The following is a 16,254-nucleotide window of genomic DNA, read 5'->3' as shown; positions in this document are numbered from 1 at the left end:
CATTCAATCATCTTTTTTTCTAAATTCTGCATCAGAAAGTTCCATCAAACTTTCTGGCTTCATGAAATCTATTGCTACTGTGTCATTTTTTGGGGGAGATATCTTGTTTTGGGCTTTCGTGGTGAGTGAGGTACCCTGCTTCTTTCGAGACATTGAAGTGGAAGAGTTGTTGAAAACTAAGATGTTAGTTGGTTCTTGGTTTGATGTCACTACTTCTCTATAAAGATGTCCAGTACCTTCCTTTTGCTTAGGTTGATGGGACCGATGTGGTAGGGCCAAATAACAGTTTGTAGTCTAAAGAAACGAAATCTTCAATATTGGACAACTTTTTCAAGTGATGTTGAAAAATGCTATAAATTTGGTCTATGTTTTTTTTTCTTTTGTGTGTTTTTTTTTTGTTTTTGTTGGTTTCCCCCCCTTTTCTTTAAGTCCTGGCCTGAAGGCCGAAGGCCCCAAAGTTCAGAGCTGGCGGGGGAGGGGGGGTCGCGAGCTGGGTCAGGGGGAGCGATGCGATACCTGAAGATGGGGGTCGTGGGTCAGAGCTTCAGGGGTGTGTCCCAATTCAAGTCCACTCCCACCATCCACTGCATCTGTGCACGGCACCTTGGCCAGTCCCAAAGTTCAGAGCTGGCAGGGGTCGTGAGCTGGGTTGGGGGGAGTGATGCGATACCTGAAGATGGGGGTTGTGGGTCAGAGCTGCAGGGGTGTGTCCCAATTCAAGTCCACTCCCACCGTCCACGAGTATTCTATTATTGAATATAGGTATTTAATTTTCAGGAAGTTCCAGTCATCTAGTTTATCCCTTGTTGTTTGTGCATTTGAAAATCTACTTAAAGCCATAGATTAGACTTTCCTAGGTTGGCCCAATTTTTTATTGCTCTTTATAAGGTTTTAGGTTTTATGCCAAGTTCGTTGATTCATCTTGAGCTTGTTTTTATGTATGGTGTAAAGTATGGACCTTATTTCAATTTTCTGCAAATATACATCCTGTTTTGCTAGCAACATTTGTTAGAGACTCTTTCCCCCATTTAATGGATTTCATCTTTTCATCAAATGTCAATTGTCTATATATGGGAAGTTTTACTTCTGAGGTTTCTGTTCTATTTCATTGGTCAAGGTACCTGCCATTGTATCAGTACTATGCTATTTTGATTATGATGGCTGTGTAGTAGGATTTGAGATAAAAAAGTATAAGACCTCTTACTTTTTCTTCTTCAGTATTTCTTTCTCTATCCAGAGATATTTCCCTTTCCATATGAAGTTGGTGATTACTTTCTCCATATCTTTGGAAAATGATGACACTATCTAGATTGTTGTTGATTGCCTTTGAGATGAACATGACTCATAGCGACCCTATGAACAAAAGGCCTGAAGCCTTTCTATAACTATCAACATTTATCAAAGTTCATAGATAGGGATTGCATTATATTTGTAGATTGCTTTTAATAATATGGCCATTTTCACACTGAAAAGTCTCTTGATTAAAGAATATATGGCATTTTCCCATTTACGTAGGTCTCTTTGGGTTTCTTGTATTATCATTTTCATAGTTTTCTGTATTTTGTATCTCTGGTTAGATCTACTTCTAAATATTTCATCTTTAAGGTGGTTATTGTAAATGGCAGTATTTTCCTTATTTCCTTCTCAGAGTTTCGTTGCTATAGGGAAAGAAAACTGATATTTGTACATTTATCTTGTATTCTGCCAGTTGATGGAATTGAGTAAGTAGATGCAAAAATTTTCTTACTGAGTCTTTGGGATTTTCTATCATATAAACTGCAAAAACAGATAGTTTTATTCTTTCCTTGCCAATTCGGATGCCTTTTATTTCCCTTGCTTTGTTGACCTGGCTAGGACATCCAGTATAGTATTGAATAATAGCAGTGATGAAGGGCAAACATCTCTGGTTCCCATTTATAAGAGAAATGCACTACATTTCTCCATTGAGAGTAATGTTGGCTGTTGGTTTTGTACATATGCTTTTAATTAATTATGTTGAAGAATTTCCCTTCTATTCCTATTTTGTTGAGCATTTTTATCAGGAAAAGATACTAAATTTTGCCAAATGTCTTCTCTGAAGGAATTGAAATGAATATATGGTTATTTCTCTTGGTTTTATTGATTCAGTCGATTATAGTGATTGTTGTTATAATGGTTAACCACCCTTTTATACCTGGTATGAACCTCACTTGATCATAGTGGATGATAATGTGTGTGCCTACTGCTATAAATTGACCTCTGAGTCTTGCTTTTGCCGTGTCCCAAAGTTTTTTACATGTCGTATTTTCATTTCTATTGGCTTCAAGAAATTTTTAATTCCTTTTTCCTTCTTTTACCCAATAATTTTTTTTTCTTGTTGTGTACCATTGAATCGGATCCAACTGGCACAGGATCCTTCTACAGCAGAGCATCAGTTGGATTCGAACCACATGCCTTCAGGATTGTAGAGCAGCTTCTTGCCACTAGGCCACCAGAGCTCTCTCCAATAATTTTTAAGCAAGGTGTTAGTTTGCATGTATTTTAGCCCCCACAGTTTCATGTAATTGATTTCTAATTTCATAACTTTGTGGTCTGAGAAGATACTTTATTCTATTTCAATAATTTTAAATTTACTTAAACTTTCTTTGTGGCCTAACATGGGTTTTCTGGATAATGTTGCATGTTTACAGGAGAAGAATGTATATTGTGTTATTCCTTAACTTAAACTGTTCAATATATTTCTATGAGATTAATTGGTTAATTACATTATTTAATTCTTCTGCATCTTTTTTTTAGTTTCATTCCAGTCATTCTCCCTTATCTAAAGTAATGTATTACGTTCTCTTACTATTTGTGAGAGTTGTGGAGTTGTCTACTTATCTCTTAAAATCTGTTGAAGTTTTGTTTGTATATCTTGCTGCTCTGTCATTGACTGTGTAGACATTAATTGTAGCTATATCTTCTTGTTCAGGTAAACATTTTAAGCATATTTTTATGTGTTTGCATGCAATCATGCATAAACATTGTGTTTCCTACATGTACATTTTAGTTTATATGATCTCTAACTTTGTTTCATTCATGTACATTGTGTTTTATACAAATTTATTATATAAAATTCAATATGTTGTTGTTATGTGCCACCAAGTGACCCGCGACTCATAGTGACCCTATGCACAACAGCTTTGAACCCTGCTCTATCCTGTGCCAATCTTATTGTCTCTGACACACCTATACTCATTGCCCCATTCACTGAGTCAATCCATCTCATCCAGGGTCTTCCTTTCTTGCACTGTCCCTCCACTCTTCCAAGCATGATGTCCCTGTCCAAGGATTGGTTCCTCCTTGCAACATGCCCAACTTGAATTTTATGTAATTAATTACTATTGATCTATGCCTATTATCATCCAGTCTTCAAGTCCTCATTGAATTTTTCCTATTCCTTCACCCTGCCTTCTGTCCACTAACTTCTGTTCTCCTGATTTCTCCCCATCCATTGATCCTTATACAATACCCTTCCTTGTCTCATATGCTGGTTTTTGTCTCGAAGTCTATTTTACCAAAAATTAATATTGCCACTCCTACTTTTAAAAAATTGTTATTTTCTTTATATATTTTCCCACCCTTTGGTTTTTAGTCTATCTTTGTCTGTGTGTCTAGGTTGTGTCTCCTGTAGGAACTGTATTGATGGATCATATATTTTTATTCATTTGGATACTCTTTCTCTTGACTGGTGCATTGAATGCAGCCACAGTCAGGGTAATTGTCAATTGTTGTTGTTATGTGCCATCAAGTTGCCTGTGACTCCTAGTGCCTTTATGCACAGCAGCTCTGAATCCTGTCCTATCCTGAGCCAATCTCTCTGTTTCTAACATACCTATCCCAATTACCTCAGTTATTATGTCCATCCAGCTCACCTGGTGTCTTCTCTTGAGCTGCCCCTCCAATATTTCAAGCATGATGTCCTTCTCCAAGGACTAGTCCCTTCTGACCACATGCCCAAAGTATGTGAGATGGAGCTTCAAAATATTTGCCTCCAAGGAGCTTCCTGGTTTCACCCTCTCCAAGATAGACTTGTTCTTTTGGCAGTCCATAGTATGTTCAATACTCTTCTCTAGCCCCATAGCTCAAAGACATTGATTCTTCTTCTATCATCCTTTGTCATTATCCCACTCTTTCATGCATAGCATGTAATTGGGAAGACCATGGCCTGGATCAGGTGCACCTTATACTCTATCTAGACTGACACTGTTGTTTTTTAGCACTCTGGAGAGGTCCCTGACTGCAAATTTTCTTAATGCAATTTATCTTTTGATCTTCTGGATGTTGGTGCCAAGAGTGTTTATTGTGGAACTAAGAAAGCAGAAATTGTTAACAACTGCAATCTCTTCTACATCTATCAAGATACTGCCAATTGTGGATTTTTAAAAAATTCTGTCATTTTGCTGTACTCTTTTTTTTAAGAAGGAAAAAAGTATTTTTATTTTATTAATGATATTTTAATGCACCATATATATTTTTATAGCATATTCTTTTGATTTAATTTCCCCCATTCACTTATTGTTGCACATTTTCCTCCCTGCCCATCCCTCCCCCAGTTCGTTTTTCTCTTTGAAAAGAAAAAAATTATTTCATTGTTATACAAACCCCCTCCCAAGTCCACAGTCGAATTTACTATGCATTTCATTTTCTGTAATCTTGTCGTGAAAAAACACCAAAAAACCAAATCCCTAATCTTTTATTCATTTTAAACAGTTCTCTCCCTCATGTGTTTCAATGCAGTACACATTATTTATCCCCTCTTTTCTTAGATGCACTCTTTTATTGTTGCTAATTCCTTTGTTCCATCTGCTTTTCAGTCAATGTTTGAACCACTTATTTATGTTTTCCTTATAAACTCAGAGTTTCAGAATTATCATCCCTGTCTATTATCTTTGTTTTCTGGTCTCTGCATTGAAAAGAGTCTGAGATGGTGTCAGTCTAGTCTGCCATTTTACCTGAAACCTTTCCCAATTCTAGTTTGATTTACATTACTATGCTGACTAATAATGTTTGGTATCTTTTCATATGCTTATTGGCTTATTTTGGAAGCAGGAGTGGCATCCACTTCCTAAACAACTTACCTCTGGAAACTCTATGAACTTTGATAAATGTCAGTAGTTGTAGAGGGGCTTCAGGCCTTTTGTTCATAGGGTTGCTATGAGTCATGCTTGACTTGAAGGCAATCAACAACAACATTGCTTATTATGTACTTTCTTTGTGGAAATATCTATTTATGTACTTTTCAAATTCTAATTGGGTTATGTATCTTTCACAATTGAGTTACAAGAGTAATTTCTATATTCTGGATACTGATAAGTGTATGCAGACAATGCTGTATGACTTACATGTTCCTCGATTTTCGTAGAGTTAAATGGAAACACTTGATCTTTTAGATTGGAAGTGGGAGTGGCATCCACTTCCTAAACAACATGCCTCTGGAAACTCTATGAACTTGGAGAAATGTTGATAGTTATAGAAAGGCTTCAGGCCTTTTGTTCATAGGGTCGCTATGAGTTGTGTTTAACTCGAAGGCAATCAACAACAACAACACATCGTTATTAGTAGTTTTAGTATTTTAAACTATTTTCTCCCATTCTGTAGGTTTTCATTACACTTTTGATTGTTTTAAAGTATATACAACACTTGTCAATTCAACATATACAATTTAATGATAACGATTATGTTATTCTTATTATGTCACTAAATTTCCCATCACTATAAAGAGAAACTAAATGTTTCCTAAAAATAACTCCCACCTTTGCACTCTCCCCCAATCACTAATGGCTTTTGTCTCCATTCATTTGCTTATTCTAGATCTTTTATATAAATTAGATTATATAATATTTGCCTCTTCTTATTGACTTAATTCTTTCAGCATAATATTTTCAAGGTTTATATATGTTGTAGGTAATCAGGGCTTCATTTCTCTTTATGATTGAGTAATATTCCATGATATGGCCATATCATGTCTTATTTATCTGTTTAACTGTTGATGAACACATAATTTGTTTCTGCCCTTTGGCTATTGCAAATAATGCAGCAATGAACATTTTCTTTTAAAAAAAAATTTACATTTTTTATTACACTTCAATTTTTTTTAGATTCACAGTTGCACATTTTCTACCCTCCTCTCCCAGCCTACTCCACAGTGCACCCTGTCTTCCAGATTGTTTTTATATGTATAATGCCTAATCATATGTTCCTTTTGAGCAGTTCTTCCCTTCATCTGTTCCAATGCGGTATTCATTATATATCCACTCTTTTTCCATTCCCTCCCTAACTCCTGTCCCCATCTGTCCTATTTTATAACAACAGTGTTATGCAGTATTTGTTCTTTTGTTATTGAGATATTTCACTCAGCCTAATATCCTCCAGGCTCCCCCATGTTGTGTAATATTTTACAAGTTCAGTGTCTTACAATGCTGCATAATTTTCCATTGTGGGAGTGTACCATAGTTTTCTATCCATTCATTTGTTGACGGGCACTTGGATTGCTTCCATCTCTTTGCTGTTGAATAATGTAGCAATAAAAATGGCTGTTCATACATCTGTTTAAGTCACAGCTCTGGTTTCTTTAGGGTATATTTCCAACAGTGAAATTTCTGGGTCAAATGGTATTTCAATTTTTAACTTTTTGAGAAAGCAAATAAACATTTTCTTTATACTGACCTTTGATGCAAACAAAAATTTTACTTTAATGACGTCTAATTTATCTCTTTTTCTTTCATTTCTTGTGCTTTAGGTATCGTATTTAAGAATTCTTTGCATAGAAAAAGAACTGTTGTTCTAAGAACTAGTAAAAATATATTTGAGGATCCAAGGGGGAGAGAGGAGGAGCAGAAGGATGAGGATGGGCAGGAGGGAAGTCATACAGTCGCACAATTTGATGAGTTTGAGGAGAGGGGGTGAAAGAAATAGGAAAGATCTGGTGGGGATCTGGAGAGACAGGATAATGGTGAGCATAGTTCAATGATGATGAATTTTATAAAATCTCATTAATAGGAATGATTGTATGAAACACAATGTAAATGAAGTATATAGTATGAAGTACAATGTATATGAACTTTGTAAGCAAACTAATATAAAATAAAATTTAAAAAATTAATGATTTGCAGAAGCAAATCCCTAAAATGTATGCCTATATTTTCTTCTAAGGGTTTTGTAGTTTTTGTTTATGTATTTTGTCCACTGAGTTAATTTTTATGTATTGTTGCTGTGTACTGTTGAGCTGGAATCAACCCATTGCTTATCCTCCAGTGAGTTTTTAGAGACAGTAAATTTTATGGGAGGAGATTGTCCATACTTCTGTGGAGCAGCTGGTGAATGCAAACTGTGTGCATTTGGAATTGCAGTGCAGTTTCTTACCACTAGGCCACCAGAGCTTCCTAATTTTTATACAGTGTGTGATAAAAGTACAACTTTATCTTTTTATATGTAGAAATATAACTATCTCAGCACAATTTATTGACTGATGAGATTATTCTTTCCCTCACTGAATAGCATTGGCATTACTTTCAATAACAAAAATCAATTAAACACAGATATATAGGTTTATTTTAATAACTTTAACTATTCCTTTGGTTTATGTCTATTCTTATATTACTACCCTGACTTCATTAATTGTTTTTTTCCAGTATGTTTTGACATTAAAATATATGAGTCCTAAAACTTTGTTCTTCTTTTAAAGATTATTTTGTCTGCTTTGGTCCCTTGCTTTTTCCTATTAAGTTTATGGTCACCTACCTTGTCTATTTATTGGAAGAGAGGAGAATAAGATGAAATTCCAATAGAGATTGGATTAAACTGCAGCTCAATTTGTGGAGTAATTCCATTTTTATAATGTTTAGTCTCCCAATCCATGAACATGGGATGTCTTTCCATTTATTTAGATCTTCTTTAAGTTTTTAGTTTTTTAAAAAGATTTCTGAGTGTATGTTTCATACTTCTTTTGCTAAATTTATTAAGTATTTGTTGTGTTGTAAATGGAATTGTTTTCTTAATTTCCTTTTTGTCATTATTTACTGCTGGTATACAACTGATATTAAATGTTAATTTTCTATCCTGATATTTTATTAATTTTTTTTAGTTCTCTCTCTCTCTCTCTGTCTCTCTGTGTGTGTGTATGTGTGTGTAAGAGAGAGAGAGAGAGAGAGAGAGCGCATGAACGCACGTGCACAAGTATTCTTGAGGGTTTTCTAGTGAAATGATTTTTAGCATATTCAAATTGAAACCGTTTTACTTCTTCCTCTTCAATATGAATACCTTTTGATGCTACTACTGCTGTCTCTGGCTAGAATACCCAGTGGAATAATACAGACCAGAAGTGTGGTGACTCAACAACATCCAAGTGTTGCTTCTGATCTTGGAAGAAAAGCATCACCTGCTGTAGTACGGTGAGAAGTTATCTTCTATTTTTAGTCTGTTTTATTTACCATAAAATGTTTTTTCTGAGATCTCATGGGTATCTGAAAAGACATGGTAATAGTAGACATTGTTCAATAGTGGTTAATTTTATAAAACATAATGAAAGAGGATGATTGTATGAAACACAATGTGAATGAAGACTAGTTTGAAACAGTGTACATAAACTTTGTATGCAAACCAATATAAAATAAATATTTTTAGAAATGTTTTTCTGCATCTATCAAAATGATCTTGTATTTTAAATTGTTTATTCATTGACATGGCATAATAATGTTTGTATGTTAAGCTAATGTTGCATTTGGATGTTAAATCCTACTTGAAAAAAATATATATTTTACATATATATGGATTTGATTGACCAGTATTTGTTGAGAATATTTGCATCTATAAGTCTGTGGCTTTTTAAAAATTATTGTGATGTGTTTACAAGATAATGTAGCTAAATTTTTAAAAAGTAAAATCTATTCCCATTTATCCAAAGGAGTCTTTTGTGCTTGTGGCCTTTTATTTATTTCTAACTTTCTCCTGCTTTATTGTAGCAGATAATTGTCATTAACCTGGCTCTATTCTCAATTACAATGTGTTTCCACTTGACTTTAGCAAGCTTGGAGGGTAAATCTTAAAAGCTGGACAGATGTATCAATAGAACCTGTGTGAAAGAGGAAGAGACATGGTAGATAAGGTGTTTCAGCAGCTGGTATTTTAAATCAAATAAAAATGAAAACATCAGAAATAAACTGGCATATAAAAGGTCCTTGTAACTCTCACTATAATAATAGAAAGGATTGGCGTTTTCCCTTCCATTTCTCTGGTTTACCACCATTGAATTTTACACTTTAAATATGTGGATTATGTGGTATATGAGTTATATCTTGAAAAAGTTGTTAGATAAAAAATATATGTGCTCATTACATTAAAAATATCAAAGTTGTACAGAAGTTTATGAGTAGAAGTTAAACCTCCATCCTGTTCTCAATGACACTTCTTAAAGGTATACACTAATAATTTGGTGCATATCCTTTTAGACTTTTTGTCTATGAACATGAGCATTTATATTTGTGATATTTGTATATATGTTAAATGGGAAAATACTATACCTTTTCTTATTTTCACTTTAATTTCATAGACATTTTTCTATATCAGCACATGTGCATTCCTGTCCTTCCTCTGAGGTATCTATGCGAGGCTATAATACACATGTGTGTATATGTTTGATTCCTATGATCTTTGATCTGCATTTTAAAAGATCTTTCCTTCTTATCTAGGCCCAAGGATACTAAACGGACTAAAACCACATCCCGTGAAAGTATCTTCCATTTGGAGCCTGAATCTGAAAAATCATCAAGTAAAACGAGCTCCTCTCCAGATAGCCAGAGAAGTGGATCTCAGCAGGTAATAGCAATGCAAGCATTGGTGCTTAATTGCTTTATATTCTTAATTATTCTCTCCTCTCACTCTACCAAAAGAAAGAGGGAAGAACCTAGCCCTGTTTCTCAACTAATTCTACCTCATGATGTTGATCAAAGTATTGAATGAGGGAGTGTGTGTGTGTGTGTGTGTACACACACATACACACACATATTGGAAGTAGGAGTGGCATCTAAACAACACGCCTTTGGAAAGTCTATGAACTTTGAAAAACAATTATAGTTATAGAAAGGCTTCAGGTCTTTTGTTTATAGGGTTGCTATGAGTTGTGCTCAACTCAACAGAAATCAACAACACAAGTGTGTGTGTGTGTGTGTGTGTGTGTCTTGTGCTTAGTGCATGGTGCACAAGACATACTCAATAATGAGTGTTGGCCAGTATTATCACTATTCACTTTTCTTATCACATCCCAAGAATAGCTATTCGGGCTATTACATTCCACTATTAAGGTATAGTCATCTCTACTACCAATCTGTTTTCTGTCTTCCACAGAAAGTTCATGTTTCTAGAACCCTTGCTTGGGATTGGTCTTAGTCATTTGTCTGGAATGTTGTCTGAAATTGTGTTTAGAGGTTTGTCTCAATAAGTGATTAGATTCTGAAAGAATAAAGTAAAATTGTTCAGAGCATCAGTAACTGGGTCAGATAAATCTGTTCTTGAGTTCTTGTTGTGCTACATAATGGTTGTGTGCCCAGGCTAGTTTCTTAACCAGCCTCTCTGAGTCTTCCTTGCCTCAGTGTGGATTCAAACCCTATTAAAACAAGGTTTTATATATTGTTTATCGGGTTGTTAAGAGTCATATTTGACTTGATAGCACCTAATGACAACAGTAATAACAAGTATATCAAACAATATCATTAATATCACAAACAAGTAAAATCTTGCTGAAGATTATATCAAAACATGGCAGCGACAATACAAGTGGGAACTGCCAGAAAATAAGAGTGGTGAGAAGAGTGATATAATTGCTGATGTCATGGCTGAAAGCAGAGAATACCAGAAAGAAAACAACAAACAAATGGTTACTTGTGTTTTTTTTTTAATTATGCAAAAGCATTTTACTGTATAGACCATAACAAAACATGGATTATGTTTAAAAGACTAAGAATCCCCCAAACGTGACTGTACTTATGGGAAACCTATACCTAGACCAACAAGCAGTTGTTTGAACAGAACAAGGAATCATGGCATGGTTTAAAATCAAAGGTGTATGTCAATATTGTGCCCTTTCTCCATACCTATTCAATCTGTGTTCTGAGTAAATCATTAGAGAAGCTGGACATTATGAAGAGTAATGTGGCATCAGAGATAGAGGAAGACTCACAATCTTGTTTGCAGAAAGTGAAGCAGACTTGAAGCACTTACTACAGAAAGTAATAACTACAGCCTTCAATATAAGTTATATCTCAGCATCAAGGAAACAAACATCATCACCACTGGACAAATACATATCATGAAAGATGGAGAAAAGATTGAAGTTGTCAACCATTTCCTTTTTACTTGAGTCCACAATCAACATCCATGGAAGAGCAGTCAAGAAACCAAAAGATGTGTTGCATTGAGGAAATATGCTGTCAAAGACCTCTCCAAAATTCTAAAGATGAAGGGTGTTAGTTTAAATATTAAGGTACACTTGATCCAGGCCATGATTCTTTCAATTGCTTCTTATGCATCTGAAAATTGGACCATACATAAGGACAAAAGATAAAGAACTGATGCCACTACATTGTTGTGTTGTCAAAGAGTATTGATAATGCCATGGACTTCCAAAAGAACAAACAAATCTATCTTGAAGGAAATGAAACTAAAACATTCCTTAGAGGCAAGGAAAGTGAGACTATATCTCATTCACTTTGGGTATATTTTCAGTAGGGAGAAGTCTTTGGAGAGAGACACCAAGCTTGGAAAGGTAGAGAGTCAGCAAAAGAGAGGAAGATCTTCAACAAAATTACTTGATACAGTGACTACCAAAATGGGCTTGAACGAGACAGACATCATGACAATGGTCAGGATAGGGCAAGGTTTAGATCTATTCAAAGCATTGCTATGACTCATAGTCAATTTAATGACACCTATTGGGCATGGCGTCAGGAAGAACCAGTTGTTGGAGAAGGACATGAAGCTTGGAAGAAGGATGGAGAGTCAGCACAGAAAAGGAAGACACTAGATGAGATGGATTGACACACTGCCTGTGGCAATGGGGTCAGGTGTATCTGAGACAGTGATGTTGTCCCAGGATAGAACAAGGTTCAGAGCCATTGTTCACAAGGTCACTATAAGTCAGTTGACTTAATGGCACATAACAACAACACTTCACAGGAAAAAGATGGGCAACCTCATCCCATGTCATTTACTGCTTCTGAAATCCTGCTGGAGGGTCAGCCATGGGTAGATTCCAACTTGATGGTATACATCATCATCAGTCATCAACAGCAGCAACAGGAAATACCAATAATTGATTTCCCTCTCTCTGGAACAAAGATAGAAAAGCAAAGAAGTACTGAAACAATTGAACCAAAGGACTAACCTCACTCACTGCCCTTGAGCCAGAATTGACTCATAGCTGACCTTCCATTGGATTTGGGAAGCTGTTAAAAAAATGACCCTATAGAGTGCAGAAATTATTGAACAATATCATTACTGTTACATGCAAACAAGATCCTGATGAAAATTATCCAAAAATGATTGGAATAGCACACCAACAGAGAACTGCCAGGTGTGCAGGCTGGGTTTAGAAGAGGCTGTGGTATTAGGGATATTACAGTTAATGTTATATGGATCTTGGCTGAAAGCAGAGAGTTCCAGAGGAATATCTATCTATGTTTCATTGACTATACAAAGGCATTTCACTGTGTGGATCACAACAAACTGTGGCTAACTCTGAGAAGAATGGGAAACCCAGAATACCTGATTGTGCTTACATGAGGCCCATACTTGGACCAGGAAGCAGTCCTTAGAACAGAGCAAGGAAACACTGCATGGTTCAAAATCAGGAAAGGTGTATGACAGGGGTACATCCTATCTTTATACATGTTCAGTCTATATGTGGAACAGATAATCTGGGAGGTTGGGCTCTACAAGAAGGAATGTAGCATTAGGACTGGAGGAAGACTCATAAGCAGCCTCATTATGGAGATGACACAACCTTGCTTGCTGAAACTGAGGAGGAACTGAAGCATTTGGTGCAGAAGGTCAAGGACTGCAGTCTTCAATATGAATTGAAGCTCAACATCAAGAAAACAAAGATTCTCATCACTGGGTCAATTGGCAGCATCGTGATAGACAATGAAGAGGTTGAGATTGTTAATAGCTTCACCTTGGTTGGCTCCACAATAAAAACTCTTGGTACTAGCAGCCAGGAAATCAAAAGATGAACTGTGGAGCCAAACTCAGAGAGCGAGCCAAGCGCAGAGAGCAAGCCAAGGACAGATGGAATTTGAGTGAGAAATATTATTACAATAATTAGTTTGGAAGCCTCAGCGGGGATCAGTGAGCCTCAGCGTGGAGCAGTGTGCCTCAGCGTGGAGCAGTGTGCCTTGGCAGGGAGCAGTGAGTCGCAGTAAGACCCAGCCACTAGGAGCCAGTAGGACAGTGGGAATTTGAGTGAGATACTTAGGGGAGAGACCACTGTTGATTGCTGGACCAATTGTGGGACCTCTTCACTTTAAGCAGGAGGGAGTGAAATTGCTGGAGCACGACTGGGGTGACAGACCCAGTTCTTGAAGGGAAAATTAAGGCTTCCTGGTTTTCCATTCAAGTCCCCCCCAAACCCTGGCTGCATGGGTCTGCATGCATATCCCCCCCCCAGCCCTCTCATGCGTTTGTGCTAGCACCGACCCTATGTGCATCCATGCATGTGCCCATCTTACATGCATCTATGTGTGCACACCTGCTCAAACTTCTTCTGGAGCAGTGACATCAGATCAAGAACCGCCTATCACCTCAGGCATGAAAAACTACAACAGCAATGTCACAAAAGAAGCAGACTACCTCATTTCCTACACAAGCGCAAAGCAAGATATCACCCCCCCCCCAAATAACACAGTATCAATGAATTTCCTGAAGCCAAAAAGTCTGATGGAACTTTCTGACACAGAATTTAAAAGAGCAATGATTGAATCTTTTCAATGGGTGAAAGACAAACTTGAAGAATTAAAGGACACTGCAAGCAAAAACCAGGAGGAGCTTAAAAAAAAATCCAAAACAATGCAGATAAAACAAATGAGGCATTAGACCTTTGGAAAAACAAGAAACCATGATCCAAAATATGATGTGTACTGTTTTAGATGCTATCATATGATAAAGGGAAATATGAACAGAGTAGAAGAGATGGAACACAGAACCAGTGAAATAAAAGAATTGTCACCACTGAGCTGCTAGAGCAAAGAGCAGAATAAAAAAGGAAGGAAAGAGAAGAAAACCTAAGAATAATGTGGGACACCATCAAGAGAAAGAATTTGTGCATTGTTGGAATCCCAGAACAGGAAGAAGCAAATAAAGGCACACACACACACACACACACACACACACACACACAAATTGTGGAAGAATTACTAGAAGAAAACTTCTCAGGACTAATGAAGAATGAGAGGATATATATTCAAGAAGCTGAGAGAACACCATATAGAATAGACACCAAAAGAAAAACACCAAGGCGTATCATAGTCAAATTTTCCAGTACCAAAGATAAGGAGAGAATTCTGAAAGCAGAGGGAGAAACAAAGATTAAACTATAAGGGAGAACAGATAAGATTAAGTTTTAATTGTTTTTGGTAAAACATTCTTCTAAGTGGTATAGCACTGGTGTGTCTATTTGCTATACAGAGGTAATCTTGTGGTTGCTGTGTTGCTCAACACTGTGACACTGATGTATCAAATGTGATAATGGTTACCCATGGTGGACAGTGTTTGGTGGAGCTCCCCAATTAAACAAGCTTGGAAGCAGGAGTGGCATCCACTTCTGAAATAGCTTGCGTCAGGAAACTCTATGAACTCGGGGAAACAATAAAACTTATACAAGTGTTCAGGTATTTCATTCATTGAGTTGCTATGAGTTGTCTATGACTCCACAGCACTTAACAACAACAACCCTTTGGGAACAGGAACTAGGCAAGGATGTCCACTCTCACCTCTCCTATTCAATATTGTATTGGAAGTCTTACCAATAGAAATAAGACAAGAGAAGGAAATAAGAGGTATCCAAATTGGTAAAGAGGAGGTAAAATTTTCTCTCTATATAGATAATATGATAGTATACTTAGAAAACCCTAAAGACAGCAAAACAACTACTGGACATAGTTGACCAATCAGCAAAGTAGCAGAATACTAGAACAACATACAAAAAGCAGTTGTGTTTTTCTACAGTGATGCATAAATATTGACATATGAGGCATTGGTGAGATGAGATGGACTGGCATGGGGCATTTTGAATCAGATGATCATATGATATACTACTTCAGAGATGAAAAGGTGAGGAAAAATGGGATTGCATAGTTAGAAAAGCGATTTCTAGATCTGTCTTGAAGTACAATATTATGAGTGACAGGATAATATCCCTACACATACAAGGAAGTCCAGTGAATACCACTATCATTCAGATATATGCAACAAAAACCAGAGCCAAAGAAGAGGAAATAGAAGAATTCTACCAACTTTTATAGTCAGAGATCGGTCGAACATGCAATCAAGGTGCATTGATAATAATGGGTGACTGGTATGCAAAAGTTGGGAACAGAGAAGAAGAATCAGTAGTCGGAAAACATGGACTTGAAGACAGAAATGGAGCTGGAGATAGAATGATTGAATTTTGCACAATCAATGACTTATTCATTGCAAACACATTTTTAAGAGACATAAATGCAGGTTATACACATGGATCTCACCTGATGGTATGCGTAGGCATCAGATCGATTACATCTGTGGAAGGAACCGCTGAGGAGCTCAATATCTGCTGTGAAAACTAGGCCTGGAGCTGATTGTGGAACAGACCACCAACTACCCATATGCAAGCTGAAGCGGAGGAAAATGAAACCGAATCCATGAGAACCAAAATGTAACTTTGAGTCTATCCCACTTGAATTTCAGAACCATCTCAAGAACAGGTTTGAGGCCTTGAACATGAATGAACCAGATGAGTTGTGGGAGAAGATCAAGGGTATCATCCAAGAAGAGTGAAAACGTTCATTACAAAGACGTAAGAGGAAGAAAGGACCAAATTGGATGTCAGAAGAAACTCTGAAGATTGCACTGGAGCACAGAGAAGCCAAAGCAAAAGGAAGAGTTCAAGATACTAAAGAGCCGAACAGAAGATTTCAAAAGGCAGCATGGGATGACAAAGTAAAAGATAACAATGACATGTGCAAAGAGTTGGAGTCAGAAAACCAA

The 16,254-nt window shown here is 36.6% G+C and overlaps 1 protein-coding gene across 1 annotated transcript in view; it reads left to right on the top strand.

Moving 5' to 3' along the window:
• Positions 1–16,254, top strand: part of KIAA1210 (KIAA1210 ortholog) — a 72,807-nt gene that overhangs the window by 22,325 nt on the left and 34,228 nt on the right. Inside the window, exon 3 of the mRNA XM_006893818.1 lies at positions 9,708–9,834. Within this exon, the coding sequence (XP_006893880.1) occupies positions 9,708–9,834 (127 nt within the window). The remainder of the gene's footprint in view (positions 1–9,707; positions 9,835–16,254) is intronic.

The sequence above is a fragment of the Elephantulus edwardii genome, unplaced genomic scaffold (assembly GCF_000299155.1).
Source record: "Elephantulus edwardii isolate Elephantulus edwardi_28Jun2011 unplaced genomic scaffold, EleEdw1.0 scaffold00131, whole genome shotgun sequence".
NCBI lineage: Eukaryota > Metazoa > Chordata > Mammalia > Macroscelidea > Macroscelididae > Elephantulus > Elephantulus edwardii.
The sequence above is the reverse complement of the archived record's forward strand: the minus strand, read 5'-3'. Positions and strand labels throughout refer to the sequence as shown.